Source organism: Lissotriton helveticus, chromosome 1_1 (assembly GCF_964261635.1).
Source record: "Lissotriton helveticus chromosome 1_1, aLisHel1.1, whole genome shotgun sequence".
In the NCBI taxonomy this organism is placed as follows: domain Eukaryota; kingdom Metazoa; phylum Chordata; class Amphibia; order Caudata; family Salamandridae; genus Lissotriton; species Lissotriton helveticus.
This window is the reverse complement of record NC_136057.1, coordinates 1,994,089,738-1,994,105,529: the sequence shown is the minus strand read 5'-3', so window position 1 is coordinate 1,994,105,529 and position 15,792 is coordinate 1,994,089,738. Positions and strand designations below refer to the sequence as shown.

The window sequence follows — 15,792 nt, the reverse complement described above, 5'->3', positions numbered from 1 at the left end:
TAGCGCATCTTCCAGAGAGCATTCACACTGCAGCCTCGAGCCTCAGGCCTAATTAACGCGTGCTGCCACGCCGTGCCGCGAAACACCAGACGATCACACTTAAGAAGCAAGCACAAGTAACGCTGTTAAAACATTTTTAGTGCCTTTTGCTTTTTTAGCACAACACACTGCAGCTACGCCTGGTGCCAGCTAACATAATTTCACTAAAGCATGCGTATGCTTTTTAAACAGTATACACTATTGCTACGCAAACCGAAAAAGTATTTATTTGTTCCACACTGTTTCTGCACGAGTTAATGTCCTTGCGCACCATAATGGTTAAGCAACGTAGTACTAAAGGTTAGCTGTGAGCAAAGGATGTTTAGGAGCAAAAGAAATAGCAATTAGGTCCAGTCGGACTGGAAGTTGTTTGTGTTCAAAAGGCATATAGGAGCATAATACAGATCGGTGGTATTGGAAGTCGTTTGTGGGTAAAAGACAATGACATACGGTGTTATTGGTAGTTGTTTGTGGGAATAAAACAATGAAGTATGGTGGTACGCGCATACTGAAATTAGTGATTTGTTGAAAACCAACAAATGTATAGCGTACGAGCAGCATCAGAGTAAGCACCATTTGTAATATCACGCACAAATGAATGTCAAATGGAGCTTCTACCACATGGTGCCAGTGAGACGGCTGCTCACGGCTGCTCATGCCCGCACAACAAAGCCGGAAATACAGAAAGTAATTATCCCGGCATGCCGCCAGGCGCTCCACATGCTGCTGAATGCTAGCACGTCTTCCGGAACGTGTTCACACTGTTGACTCAACCCTAATTAACGCGCACCAGCTGTACACACTTTGTGGCAAGTGCGTCTCAGAAGTGCGTCCACAGACCACAATCGGCGCGTGCCCCGGTCTGTACCACTTAGGAGGCAAGTCGATAACAATAGATCTCGCTGGCGACGGCGCTTTCGCGCTTTATCGCCAGACAAGACCTAAAAAGGCTCCGTCAAGGCACTATTTTGAGGTTCACTACAGGTGTGGGGGTTGCTAAACGATCCGCTATTATCCCAGGATCTTTGTTTCCACCAATAGCACTACCCATGTGATTTGTTACCCGATCAGTTCCCAGCTCAGAGATCGTTCTGCAGAGCCGAAGATGTGACCTACCAAAATGAGGGCATGTGCACAGATCATTCAACCAATTAGATTTAATTACTTATTTCATTCTGCACAAAAAAAAGCTATAGGTCTACTGTTTCACTCATGCAGATTAAATCTTACACTGGTGTACATACCTAGACATCTGACTCCATGAGATATCAAGAAGTGTAGTGTACGTGCCAACTAGAATGGCGTCAAAATAACAGGGTATCAGGTAACGTGGAATCTCCTTTAAGTAAGAGAATATCGCCTTGAACCATTCACCGACCTAAGGGGACAATACAAAGATTCATGTTTAAACAATCAAAGCATTTCTTAGTTACGTGTGAATTCGGGAATATTAAATACACAAAACTGTTAAATACCAGGCATGCGTTTTAGCATTGGAACATCCAGTACTAATTTTTGAGAACACAGAAAGACAGTTCATCTGACACATTTGAAAACAAGACTTAGCACAGGTAAAAAATACAACCTTGAACAACTTATCCACACACACTTACATGAATTTGAAAATATGAATGCTTCAAATTTTCACCAGCAACAAAGGAGACAAATGCACAGTTACAGATAGAATGCACCAGTGTGTCGTGTCAAGTAACAGTGGCTGATCAGAAGAGATCACGGGGCAAATAGGTGCAGCTTGCAACTGTATATTTATTAATAGTTGCACAACTCTAAAAACCATCTACGTATCCATGAACATCCTTGTGTAAACAAACCTACAAAATTTAAGATAAACAGTTTTGGGCTTGTCCACGAACTATACATTGTAGTGGACTTAGAAACACTATAATAGTGCAAAATGCAGAAAAATCTGCCTATCTTTTCTATGTGGAGATCTTCAGAGGTCTCTGCACACATAGTTATATGTGAAAGTCATAAATGTGGGAAGAACCTGGGGGAATAGCTGGAACAAGGGGAATACTTACTACTAAATGGGAGGGCTTTAGAGAGGAGCGAGTAAGGATGGGACTAGAGAGGATTATGCAAATACAAACACCAACCCACAAAAAAAACAAGTGCATTATTCTTTTCAAACTGTACTTCTGAAGTAACTACAGCCAATAAGGGTACAAATCAGTAGTAACTAGCGAAGACAGCAGCTGAAGTGAGCATAATATCAGTCGTGAAAATTCTGTGAAGATTTGTCAAACTGCGCCAAAGTTGTTGGCAAATGAAAAAATGCTCTTCCTATGGAAACTAGGTCCTAACTGGAACTACCTACTGCCAGTAGGTAACATTTATTTATAAGTAAGCATTTGTTTGTGGCAGGTAGTGCTGTAGATTCACATGCTTGGCATAAGTCCACCATCTACTGTTGGGCTCGGATGTGTGCAAGTTGTTTTTCTCGAGTAAGTCTTTCGAGTCACGAGGTAGTGTGACTCCTCCTCTTGCTGATAATAGCATGGTCGACTCCATTGTTAGAATGTTTTCCCGCATGACCGGTGAGGACGTGATATTAAGTGTAGTATAACATTATTTCCATTGTAAAAGAGTTTTTGTGACGTAATCATGAAAGTAACTATAACACATACAGGTGTACCGGGAGGAGGGTGGGCGAATGCGACTCTAAAACATTTCATGCCACAATATGATGCTTACTGGGCAAGTAACATTTCCAGTTTGAGGTATGTGTGGCTGTAGATACACATGCTTAGCATAGACTGTAACGCAGTTCTCCTCTGTAAGCGGTGGTTAACCTGTGGGAGTTACAGTTGTTTTAAATAGTGTCCGTAGGACTGCTTGTCCCATGTTGGAGCTCATTGACTCGTCTGAGTGAAGTGATGGCAGTTAGAAATGTTACCTTCCAGGATAAAAACTGGAGGGGGCAGGAGTGGAGGGGTTCAAATGAAATGCCCATTAATAGTGTCAACACAATATTGAGATTCCATGTGAGAGCTAATGGAGCTCTAGGAAGAATTTGAACCCCTCTATGAAGACTTTGACCACTGGAATTCTGAAAAGGGAAGTGTGTTGTCTATTTTGCGATATGCAGCTTCTGCAGTTAGGTGCAGCTTTATAGATTTGAAAGCTAGGCCTGATGTTTGCAAATGAAGTATGTAGCAGACAGGTCTTGTATTTTTGCTGCTAAAAGAATAATGTTTTTGGGTTGTCAATAGTGAACAAATCTTTTCTATTTGGCAGCAAAGCAGGTCCAAGTAGCAGGACTGTGTGCTTCTTTAAGAATATCAACACATTGTGGGGGAATGAGATAGCCAAATTCTAAAAATTCAGAAGCCACATTGCAAGGTTGAGTGAATTGGGATCTGGGTGTCCGATTTCTCCCTGGTTCTGCGTGAGAAAGTTCTGCCTTTTCGGCAGTGCCTCATGAGGGACTACTGACATTTCGAGCAGTGTTGTGAACCATGGTTGCCGTGTCCATGTTAGAGCCACTAGGATGTGGTAGCAATGGGAGAGCAGGAAAAGTGCAAGGAAATATGCCGGGCCAACTTATCCTGGGTGCATTGCCATGGACTATGGGTGTGGGAACCTGAAAGCGAAGTGTGGGAATTTTACATTTTCTGCAGAGGTGAAGGTGTCCATTTGTGGGTGTCCCCAACACTGAAGGTATTGGAGGAGGACTGTGGGGGAAGTTGCCACTCATGGACTTTTGGTGCCTCCTCCTGCGGAGATCCGCAAACTTGTTGTCCACTCCTGGGAGATACTAATAGATGAATGTTGTATAGTAGCACCCATTTCCAAATGTTCTGGGCTAAATGGGAAAGCTGTGGGGACTTGGTGTCCCCCTGTTTTTGGAGATAATACATTGCTGTCATGTTGTCCATCTTGATGAGGACAACTTTTCCCATTAGGTGAGGAAGGAAGGTTTAAACGTTAGGCGAACAGCTAGTAACTCCAGGTTATATATGTCAAGATCTTTGTGACTGGGTGGCCAGTGACCCTGGAAAGTGATATTTTGGGAATGTGCACTCCATCCTGTAAGGGAAGCATCCGTTGTTACTGTCCTCTGCGGAACTGGGTCTATGAAAGGCCGTCCCTTTGTTGGTTTTCCATCACTGCAGAGAGTGGCATGTTTGACGGCTGATCAACACTAGATCTTATAATTGACCCTCGGCTTGAGTCCATTGGTGCCTTAAGCACTCCTGTAACTGACGCATGCTGAATCTGGCATGAGGTACTATGGCTATACATGAAGAAATCATACAGAGGAGACGCTTGACTGTTCTGACTGTTAGTTTGTCGTGTATTCCTATAGGTTCTGAATCGATCCCCCTATTCCTGACCCTATTCTGGTTAAACTAACTATCAAGTTAACTAACAGTCAGCCCATGAGGCAAGAACAGCCCCCATGATGCAGATACCGTTATCTGACGCAGTCACACTACGGCACAGGAACGTGTTATCTGATTAGGTCATAACGCTTGAGATCTAATTAGACAAGCGACATTCCTCCAGCTCCTGATAAGGCATACGACGTTCTCATTACAAATCAAACCTATGACAACCTGGAAAATCCGTGCGGCCATTGTTTTGATTTCACAGAGAACTTTAGTAAAGAATGTGCTAACGAGCAAGTCGTATGACATCTTGATTGACGTATCTATGTCCATCCTTACGTCAATCTCGGCACCTTTAAGGTATAAATATTGCCGATCTTGCCCTATGCAAACACACGCGTGGTGACGAGACGGAGCAGCCATACTTGCCGAAGCCCAGAAGCAGAGCAGACCCCGCTGGCAGCAGCCCCGCCTTCCTGACGCGCTGAGAGACGCGCTGCTATCTCAAGCCGAGAGACCCAGCACCGGCGCTTCCGGGCAGCCCTCGCAGGCAGCCTGGAATATCGAGAGCAGAGAAAGAGATACCATTCCTCATTCATCCTAAATTCCAGGTACAGAACTGAATAACCCCTCACAGAGAATTCTTTAGTTATTCACTTGGCAAAAACAAACTTAACTTAAACTGTAACTTTCTATTCCCGCCCACGCATTAGACTTAGGTCAGGTACACGGGGTAGGCGTATTTAGAAACACCAGTTGAGTACGTTTAGTCAAATGTATATGTGTATGTAAATATATTTTAATCATTTTAAACATCATATGGCTCAGAAACCATATCAATGTTTTTACAGTATTATTTTATACTATTGCTTTTAATGTATGCACTTTACTTAACTATAAGTATTGCAATAATATCGATCCATTTCTATTGTACGAGAAAAGAGACTGATCAATAAATAACACCTTTTTATTGAACACGCCCGTCTCTTCCTTTTCTCTACAATCTGATGAGACTAAGAATGCACGTACTGACTGAGTAAAATAATTGCCTTGTGCTCACACGACTCTCGAGATTGACTCTTGATTAGGGGAGAGCAAAGTTGTCATGTTCTATGGTTGTCAGAAACTAAATCCCTTCTTGTCTAATCAGGGAAGTTAATTCCTCCTTGAACATTCGAGAAAGTTTCTAGCGAACTCTGAGCTACGCTGGCAAACCCAAAACTTAAGTCTAGTATCGACAGTAGTAGACCTAGTTAACGTCTGGCCTAGGCCTTTACTGCTGTAGGTATTATTCCAATGCGCAGAGCCTATTGGGAAAATAGGAGCTACACTACATGGCGCCCAACGCGTTTGGAAAGGGCGATAAAACTAACGTAAGACATTTAGAGTAACTCAGTCGTGCTTTCTCACTCAGACCCCTTTTCCCAAATACTCCAAAGACGTCTGGAGTGGGTGAAAGGTAATATCCTCCAAAACCTCGCAGGAGGGAACTCCTATGTATGGTTCTTGGTATAGTCAACGTTGAAGGATACACTGTTCCAAAATATTGTGCATCTAATCTCTGTTTCCATAAGAAACCTGATCTGCAAACAAACAAAATAACCATCCTGACAGTAAAATGTCTGACAATGAGGATGAAAGAGAGGCAGTTAGATTATCAGCTGAAATAGCAGCAGCTGATACTGCAGCACTAGATGCGGACGGGGATATAATACTCATCCCGGTCGCCAAAAGGAAATCTATAACCTAAAAGCTTATAGAAAATGGACTGACACCTAGAGGTGGCACAGTCATATTCGTAATTGAGGCACACGAATATCGGCAGACAGAGGTATACTATTCATGGATACATTTTCCAGCAGCAAATGCTGTAACAAAGTACTTCCACTATTACAAAATAGAGGTACCACCTGACATTTACACTCCTTTCGAGGAGGTGGAAGTACCACTCAAATTCCAAGAGCATTTGCTCTTATTTGATGGCGCCCTAATACATAACAATCACATTACAAGGCTCGGTCCTTTAGGTAGACCAGGAGCAACGTGGCCGGTCTTAGCCGGATACACACCACACCCAGACATCGAAGGGATGTCTACAGGAGAGCTGTTAATACAGCTAAAACAATTACTAAAAATTCATAGACAATTAGTCCAGTATGTAATGCGGACTTCAACAATTCAGCCAGCGATTAAACTTCCACAGCTGACCCCTCACCAGGGGAACACAAATAAAATCACACCACAGAACATCCAATCCTGCCTAGGTAAAGTTCCGGCTAAACGGGAACAGATACCATTCTGGTTGGCACAGAAAATCACCCAAATAGAGGCGGTGTTTCCTGACACCACCCCGCTAGAAAAACACAGGATTCTGACTATATGTCTCCCAATGGGAATCGCACCACACATAGAGGACTGTGACACTTGGGGTACAGTCTTTGCTTCCATCTACACAAAAACGCACGGTGTTCCATCCATTTCGGTAATACCAGATGTGCTAAAACAAATTCAAGATGAATACGGTCCAGAACCAGCTTTAACTTTTGGTATGAAATTACTGAAAGACTTCAAGCAGGTCTCGGCTATATTATTAGCCAATATAAAAGGTGAAGCAGCAAACGTGGCGATCCGCCAGAGGTTAAAAGAGACAGATATAGCAGACCAACCAGCTGAAATTGCCAGAATCATAGAAAAATCCTATGAAGAACTAGGTAGAGATAGTTTAGGTGGAATACCAGTAAAACCGCAACTGACTGAAAGTCCAGAAAAAATATTTTTTAATAACAATTCACCAAAAAAGAACTGGGATGGAAACAAACAATCCAATCCAAAAGAAAAGAAATTCCAGTCCAGAGGAAGGTCTCCTAGGCGAAGAGAAAAATCTCCAAACCGAAGACAGAGGTCACCGCAGAGTGACCCCTCTGGGAATAGATATAACCTTAGAAATAGGGATAATATTAAAAAACCTGATAGATATCAAGACATTGATACACGTCCCTCTCAATCTTGTCAGAATTCCTCGCAGAAATCGGAAAGAAGAGGACGATCAGAACAAAGAGAAGAGCACGCCAAGTCCAAAGACAAGGAACCTGCTCAGCTAAAAAAGAAATTACAAATTCCAAAAAAGAAGGTAGCCAGTATCAAGGTAGTTAATGCCGAGAATACTGAGGACACAACTGAAAAACGGAGAGTGGGCTCAGACAATGCTAGACAGCGCAGCAGAGGTGAGCATAGCTCGCAAAGTCCTTATGAATCATCTGGAGACAGTGGACACGAATGAATACCTTCAAGTGGAAACTGCAGACACCAGAGTTAGCAAACCCCACAAGATATACGAGATAACATTACGTATAGAGGGAGATAAGACTAGGAAAATAAGGGGACTATTTTGGGATAATCTCTCCAAGGGCTATGATATCCTTCTAGCTGAAAAAGACTGGCCACCAGAGTTTGTTAGGGAGTGCCCTCATGGTGAAGAAGTAATTATGCCTGCCTTCTCAAATCAAATTCCAATTCATAAAAAATATACACTTGCCAGAAAGTGGGCAGTGGCTCTAGCACCTGCTTTATATAAAAATCATGTAGGATGGGATGAGGATTCTCCTCCTCACAAAATCCAGTTAAAATCACAACCTACTGCACAAAGGCAGTACCCAATTAAGCAAGAAGCTAAAAAACAGGTAAATGAAATACTAGATCAGCTAGAATACCAGGGGGTGATTGAAACTTGCACCTCACAAATGAACAATCCTTTGTTTCCGGTCTCCAAACCAGACAATTCATATCGTCTAGTTTTGGATTACCGACACCTTAACACATGTTGCAAAACTTTTGCAGTGCAAAACTCACACAGTGCTGCACTAATGAATAACATAGTGCGCAAAAAATACAAAACTACCTTGGACATCTCCAATGGATTCTTTTGTCAAAACATAGCACCAGAGAGCAGATATTTAACTGCATTCTCAGTAAATGGCACTCAAAAACAATTCTGTCGGTTAGCCCAGGGGTACAAGAACAGCCCGGGGGTATTCTCAGCGAGAGTAACAGAATTACTACAACTATATGATGATGAAGCATTATCTTATGTCGATGACATTTACTTAACAGATGATGACTTGGAGACTCACTTGAACAGAGTGAACACCATAATACTTGGGTTCGCTGAAGAGGGTTACAAATTCAACTTTAAAAAATCCAGAATTGCCCATTTAACGGTCTTATACGTAGGATATGAATTATCAAGTATAGCCTGGTTGACAATTTTCTAAAAAGAACTAGAAGAATTAAAAAATCTAAAATATGAAAAGACGTATCCTCTGCCAATCGACATTCTGCCTCTACGACATTACGCCTGTGTAATCTATACAGACGGACATGCTCAACCCTCCGTTTGGGGAGAACAAGCATACAACCCCACATGTGAGATTACAAAAGAAGTGTGGCGCGGAGGTAAACTAAGACCTCTATTAACAAAATCACACTCAGTAGAAACTAATTCAGAACAACAAACTGAAATAATAACTTTGAAAATGGCGCTAGATAATGCGGATCGCGAATTCCCGACACTTAGTGTCAGATTCATATTACTGCGTCAAATCATATAACAGCGATTTGCAGACATGGATTCAAAACAGTTACAAAGATGACACAGATGCACCAATAAAGCAGAAACTGCTCTGGAAACAAATAGCTCTTTTACAAAAAGAACTACCAAAGACTCACGTGACTCACTCACTGAGTCATCAGCGTGATGGCGTTCACGTTGTAGGGAATTCATTGGCTGAAACAGCCGCAGCGGCAGCCACTAAATCGGCTCCCGTAGTTCGAAAAAAGCGTAAATTAAAATACATTGACGGTGAAACATTGCTGGCGGTGAAAACGTCATCAAAAGGCGACTGCTCAGCGTTACCGATCAACTATCCACTCAATTATACATACATAATCGATGCAAACTCCGTCCCTTTTGCTCGAATCCCTGGAGTGGGGGATAGAGTGATTCCAAACATGGACAGGAGAAGCTTGTTAATCGCAGACGCACATATGGGTGAGGGTCTTGGACACCTCAAACTAAAAGATTCTCTGGAAGATTTACAATCACGGTACTGGTGGCCAGGCATGAGCCTACATCATACCATGTTTGTAAAAAACTGCCCAAACTGCAACAGAAATCGCAGTGGGGAGAGAAAAAATATAATACGGTGGAATCTGACTGCAGATAACATCACCAGTAAAAAGAATGGCTTGCGATTAACATATACAGGCTAGTTTCCACTTATAATGTAGATCCTCGGCACTCGGCTGACGTCCGGACTGTTATACAAAGATTCGCGAGTCTAAATGGCATATACGCTAAGAGCATGCTACGTTCGACCATTGTTTTCACTCAGGCACACCAGCCTGGGGGGAAACATGGCCAAATGAGCACAGTCCAGCGGGAATCTTCTCACTTCCTTCCTGAGGGTACGGGATGGTGTAAAGAAAAAACCAAGGCAGAAAGCAATCTATAATGGAAAGGATATTAGGTTCGGGAGCTGGGTGGGTCAAACATCTAATAAGTGTCCAACGTAGTCTAAATAACTTGCCAAGAAATTCTCTGAAGGGATTCAGTCCGTACGAATTATTATTTGGAACTAGAATGATTATCTCTGACCTCGACAGTCAGACTTCAGTGGTTAAAGAAAAAAGCTTTGATGTCAAAGACCGTTTGGCTATTTTGCAGGACTTAAACAAAACAAGAAAAGACCTGAGCAACATACAGTTGAAACAACAGCCAACAACCACTGAAGAATCACCACCTGTCCCAGCAAGACCTGTCTGGATTCCAAAAGTCGGGGATCTAGTCAGGGAGAAGATCGCGGTAAAGAAGGAATTTGGGCCTTCTTACAGAAAAGCAGTTCCTGTCTTGTCTGTCAACGGGACAAGATCAGTTGTACTACCGCCACTTGCTGGAAAAAAGGAGAACCAAGTTGTATCCATCGACCTGGTAAAACCACAACATGTGGCCGATAACAAACAGTAGGCCAAGTGGACTCCCAATAAGTAGCAGAACACCAAGGTTTGCTACCAGTACAGAGGTCCTAACAAAGAGGCTCATCACATTCGAAACGCCTACAGAAGAACAACAAGGACTATGCAACAATGCAATAGAACTAAGACCTCTGAAAACCCAAATAAAAACATTTAGCAGAGACACACCAATCTACAATGAAGTACCGAGTGACAATGCAAGAAACAAAAATCCTGAAGCAATTGGAACAATTGACAGAACTGCATCCGGCTACTTCATAAACTTCGATGATTCCTCTGAAAGCCTCAGTGAATCAAAGACACAGCCATCATCAAAATCCTTTAAAGACAAAGCTAAGGAACTTTTGAACCAACTGAAAGAAACATATCTGATTTCTCCATGGATTGAATTTTGGGTGGGTTTTGGTGCATTTATCCTCATACTTTGGCTCATCATGGTATTTACTTTGGGACGCTTCATTGAGGGAAAATATGCTAAAATGGACACAGCAAGTCAGAACATCAACTTGGTCCTCAAACCACACACATCTTCACACGTCGAGAAAAGAGAACTTTCTTCAGCCAACTTCACAGCCAATCCTATACCTGGTGGGGTAGCCTGGGACAACACTGACTATGAAATTTATGGTCCGGTCGAGATCCTGAAATATCCACACCAAATCAAGATCTCCTTGAGTGACTTTGCAAAACCAAACTCATTTGCTGATGATTGGGACTTCGAAAGCATTAATAACATGATGTCTGACTTAGTAATGTCTGCTAAATTTACAAAACATGATTATTTGCAAGGTTCTACAAATTATGATAGTATGTATTGCTATAACCACTATGGTAACCATTTTTTGCATAAATCTGCACAACCTAGAAATGTTTTAAATTATAATCAATGGGAACATTGTGCTACACCTCCAAAAGGGAGCTCAAGAACCGTTTATGACAAATATTCATATTTTTCAGGTTTTAACATAAGTAATGCTGAAACATTTTATTTTAAATTGTCAAACAAGACAGGGATGAAAACCATGATAACCAACACAAAGTTGATATATTCAGATTCATTCTTCGAAAAAATGAATACTTTTGGATTTGATTATTGGGACAAAAATGTTGATTTGAAAAGTGTTTGGGGTACAAAAGAATGGCAAGTACAGGGTTTAGAAGCTTTGTTTAGAGCCTGCATGATCCCAGAACAAATGATATTTTTAAATGACACTGTTCAACAAACCACCTGTCTTGGCTTAGCCAAAATCAAAGATTTAAATAAACCGTCTATTCCAAAGCCAATAATGTTTAGCAATAGCTCTGATACAGATGAAGAGATAGACGTAAACCATATATTAAACCAAAACAGAACACATCCTGAGTGGAAACAATGGTTGATCTGGCCCACAGATACAAATAACTGTCAAGACAGATTCCTGAATAAAACACAGGGGTTCAAAATGACCAGGCCAGACCCTAGATATCCCCAAAGACATCACCCAGGGATAATAACAACCTACAGTGTGGGCAAATTATGCCTTCAATGGCTACAAACTTCCACACTGCCTGAAATTAAGCAACACCTAACTTTACTTACTGATGGTGCTGACTTGCGTGATTTCATAATGACTATGACTGCGAAGGTCAAGTGCTGTGGACGTTCTTTGTTCCCCAGCTCCTTTCCAGACAGGGAGGCAAGGGCATGGCCCAATTTGAAAATTACTTCTATTCGAACAGATACTTTAAGCAGAATGAAAACAGTGCTTCTTCAGACGCCTACAAGGCTCACGTCATCAAAAGAAACGTATGATCTACAAGTCGCAAGGACGACTGCAGAGATACATACATTATTATCAACTAATTCCCCCGTACATTTCGCGGAAATCCTGAGCGAAATCTTAAATATTTCTGATACCACAGGGGTCTCAAAGGTATTTAAGACAGTATTTTCGATGGCATTAACACCATTCAAAGCCATACTGGGTATTTTTCCAGATTTCGTCCATTCAATTTTTGGCGGACTTCCCCTGATCCTGGGACTAATTGCAGGATTCCTATTCTTAGTCCTTATTTTTCGTTATGGCAACCCATGTCACAGATCAAACTCTCGCGACAATGGAAGATACGATCCTAGCCATTGGATACCGGGACCGGATATCAAAAATCCTGGGACTCTCCCGGCTTAGAGACCTGAACATGACTTGGTTTCTATCATTTCGACCAATGTGGCAAAGGTGTGTTTTACCTGTACTAAGGTGTCTGCTATGCGGAGAAGAATGCGTGTTAGACACCTGTCTGACGCTACAATCGGATGCGCCAGTGGATGCAGATACATTGCTGGTTCCTACCAAGGTTCACGCTTTGTGCTGCCCTCAAAGGCTGCCAATCCTGATGACGGCATTCGTGGAATCTTCACCACTACGATTGAGGAGTAGTGAAGTTCAAGATGAAAGCAGCATCGATCAGGTACGACCTTCTGTCAGCAATGCGAATCAGAATGTCAATGGAGACAATCATGCGCACGAATGCATGGTTACACCTATTTCCGACTTAGTGGAACTTTCCCATGAAGCTGTTGACAGTTTTTTCGAAAGCCTTAATGATATGATGTTCTCTCCAGAACAGAAATAGAGACTTTTGAGCAAGCTCGCACACGGCGTTCCCTGAATTCGGCCTTCAACTTTAAAAATAAAGTCACATGAACAATTTTTCCCACCAGTTCACGGACAGCAATTTTTTAGCAGCCCCAAATTATTTTTTACAAAATTTTCGGGACACTTATCTTCTGCTTAAAGTAAGAAACTATTCATAGAGAACTAAGATTTCTATTTTTAGATACTTTATAAACTTTAGTTGCCCGCTGGGATGTTCATAAATATTTTATTATGTGATGAAATGGTCTCGGACTTCCTTTCTGTATAGCCATATTAAGAGCCATTTCATGTGTATTTTTCAAATACCAAATAAGCAATAATGCATACAAATGCGTGTTTACTTTTGCATTTAATTCATAGCTTAAGTGCATACAATATATATGACTGCAATTTTTCAGTATATTTGAAAATTTCAAAATGCTTTTATGTATTTTGGGGTGGTAAGGTATACACTATTCTCTATAGTATGTTGTACTATGTTATACTAGGCATAGATTAGTAAATATGACCATAGTTAGCGTGGAATGGGTGTCGTGTATTCCTATAGGTTCTGAATCGATCCCCCTATTCCTGACCCTATTCTGGTTAAACTAACTATCAAGTTAACTAACAGTCAGCCCATGAGGCAAGAACAGCCCCCATGATGCAGATACCGTTATCTGACGCAGTCACACTACGGCACAGGAACGTGTTATCTGATTAGGTCATAACGCTTGAGATCTAATTAGACAAGCGACATTCCTCCAGCCCCTGATAAGGCATACGACGTTCTCATAACAAATCAAACCTATGACAACCTGGAAAATCCGTGCGGCCATTGTTTTGATTTCACAGAGAACTTTAGTAAAGAATGTGCTAACGAGCAAGTCGTATGACATCTTGATTGACGTATCTATGTCCATCCTTACGTCAATCTCGGCACCTTTAAGGTATAAATATTGCCGATCTTGCCCTATGCAAACACACGCGTGGTGACGAGACGGAGCAGCCATACTTGCCGAAGCCCAGAAGCAGAGCAGACCCCGCTGGCAGCAGCCCCGCCTTCCTGACGCGCTGAGAGACGCGCTGCTATCTCAAGCCGAGAGACCCAGCACCGGCGCTTCCGGGCAGCCCTCGCAGGCAGCCTGGAATATCGAGAGCAGAGAAAGAGATACCATTCCTCATTCATCCTAAATTCCAGGTACAGAACTGAATAACCCCTCACAGAGAATTCTTTAGTTATTCACTTGGCAAAAACAAACTTAACTTAAACTGTAACTTTCTATTCCCGCCCACGCATTAGACTTAGGTCAGGTACACGGGGTAGGCGTATTTAGAAACACCAGTTGAGTACGTTTAGTCAAATGTATATGTATATGTAAATATATTTTAATCATTTTAAACATCATATGGCTCAGAAACCATATCAATGTTTTTACAGTATTATTTTATACTATTGCTTTTAATGTATGCACTTTACTTAACTATAAGTATTGCAATAATATCGATCCATTTCTCTTGTACGAGAAAAGAGACTGATCAATAAATAACACCTTTTTATTGAACACGCCCGTCTCTTCCTTTTCTCTACAATCTGATGAGACTAAGAATGCACGTACTGACTGAGTAAAATAATTGCCTTGTGCTCACACGACTCTCGAGATTGACTCTTGATTAGGGGAGAGCAAAGTTGTCATGTTCTATGGTTGTCAGAAACTAAATCCCTTCTTGTCTAATCAGGGAAGTTAATTCCTCCTTGAACATTCGAGAAAGTTTCTAGCGAACTCTGAGCTACGCTGGCAAACCCAAAACTTAAGTCTAGTATCGACAGTAGTAGACCTAGTTAACGTCTGGCCTAGGCCTTTACTGCTGTAGGTATTATTCCAATGCGCAGAGCCTATTGGGAAAATAGGAGCTACACTACAAGTTGTTGACCTGGTCAAAATTGAGAAATGAGTGCCTGGAATGCTTGTAATTCTATACCTTTTTGGGAATTGAGAATCACCCTTAGGTAAGGTTGCATTTGAAGTGGTTGAAGGTGAGACTTTAATGCCTTGATTGTTAATCCTAGCTGGTGAAGTAGGTTTATGGTGACTTGGGTGTTTTGAAAGCACTTTTGATATGTAGTGCTCTTGACAAGCCAATCGTCTAGATATGGAAGTACATGTATTCTTTTTCTGAGCAGTGGGCAGCTACCACCGCAAGACATTTGGTAAAGACCCTGGGTGCAGTTGTGACCTGAAGGGGAACACTTTGAATTGGAAATGTTAACCGTTCATCATGAATCTTAGAAATTGTTGATGTGAATTCTAATGTGAAAGCAGGTGTTCTTGAAGTTGAGTGCTGCCATAAAGTCGCCTTTTTGCAACAAAGGTATGATAACTTGCAGAGTAACCATGCGAAAGTGCTCTGAGAAAATGTAACGGTTTAGAGGTCTGAGATCCAAGATTGGTATGAGGGACATATCCTTTTTGGGAATAAGGAAGTATAGGGAATAGACCCATGTGCCTTGTTGGTGGATTGGGACAGGTTCTATGGCTCCTTTTGTTAAGAGAGCTTGTACTTCATTCCTGAGCAATTGTTGATGAAGTGGGGAAAGTCTGTGGTTGCAAGGTTGGGTGTTGGAAGGTGTGCAAAAGAGCTCCGGACAATAGTCATGTTGGATAATATCCGACACCCACTGGTCAGAGGTGGTATTCCGCCAGGTGGAAAAGAAAGGTGCCGTGTGATCAGTGGGAATGATTGGGGAGGAGGGC

The 15,792-nt window shown here is 41.9% G+C and overlaps 1 protein-coding gene across 3 annotated transcripts in view; it reads right to left on the bottom strand.

Moving 5' to 3' along the window:
• Positions 1-15,792, bottom strand: part of AGL (amylo-alpha-1,6-glucosidase and 4-alpha-glucanotransferase) — a 421,834-nt gene that overhangs the window by 194,968 nt on the left and 211,074 nt on the right. For all 3 annotated transcript variants that reach the window (XM_078644341.1, XM_078644358.1, XM_078644350.1), the window contains exon 23: positions 1,284-1,417. In XM_078644341.1, coding sequence (XP_078500467.1) covers positions 1,284-1,417 — 134 coding nt within the window. The remainder of the gene's footprint in view (positions 1-1,283; positions 1,418-15,792) is intronic.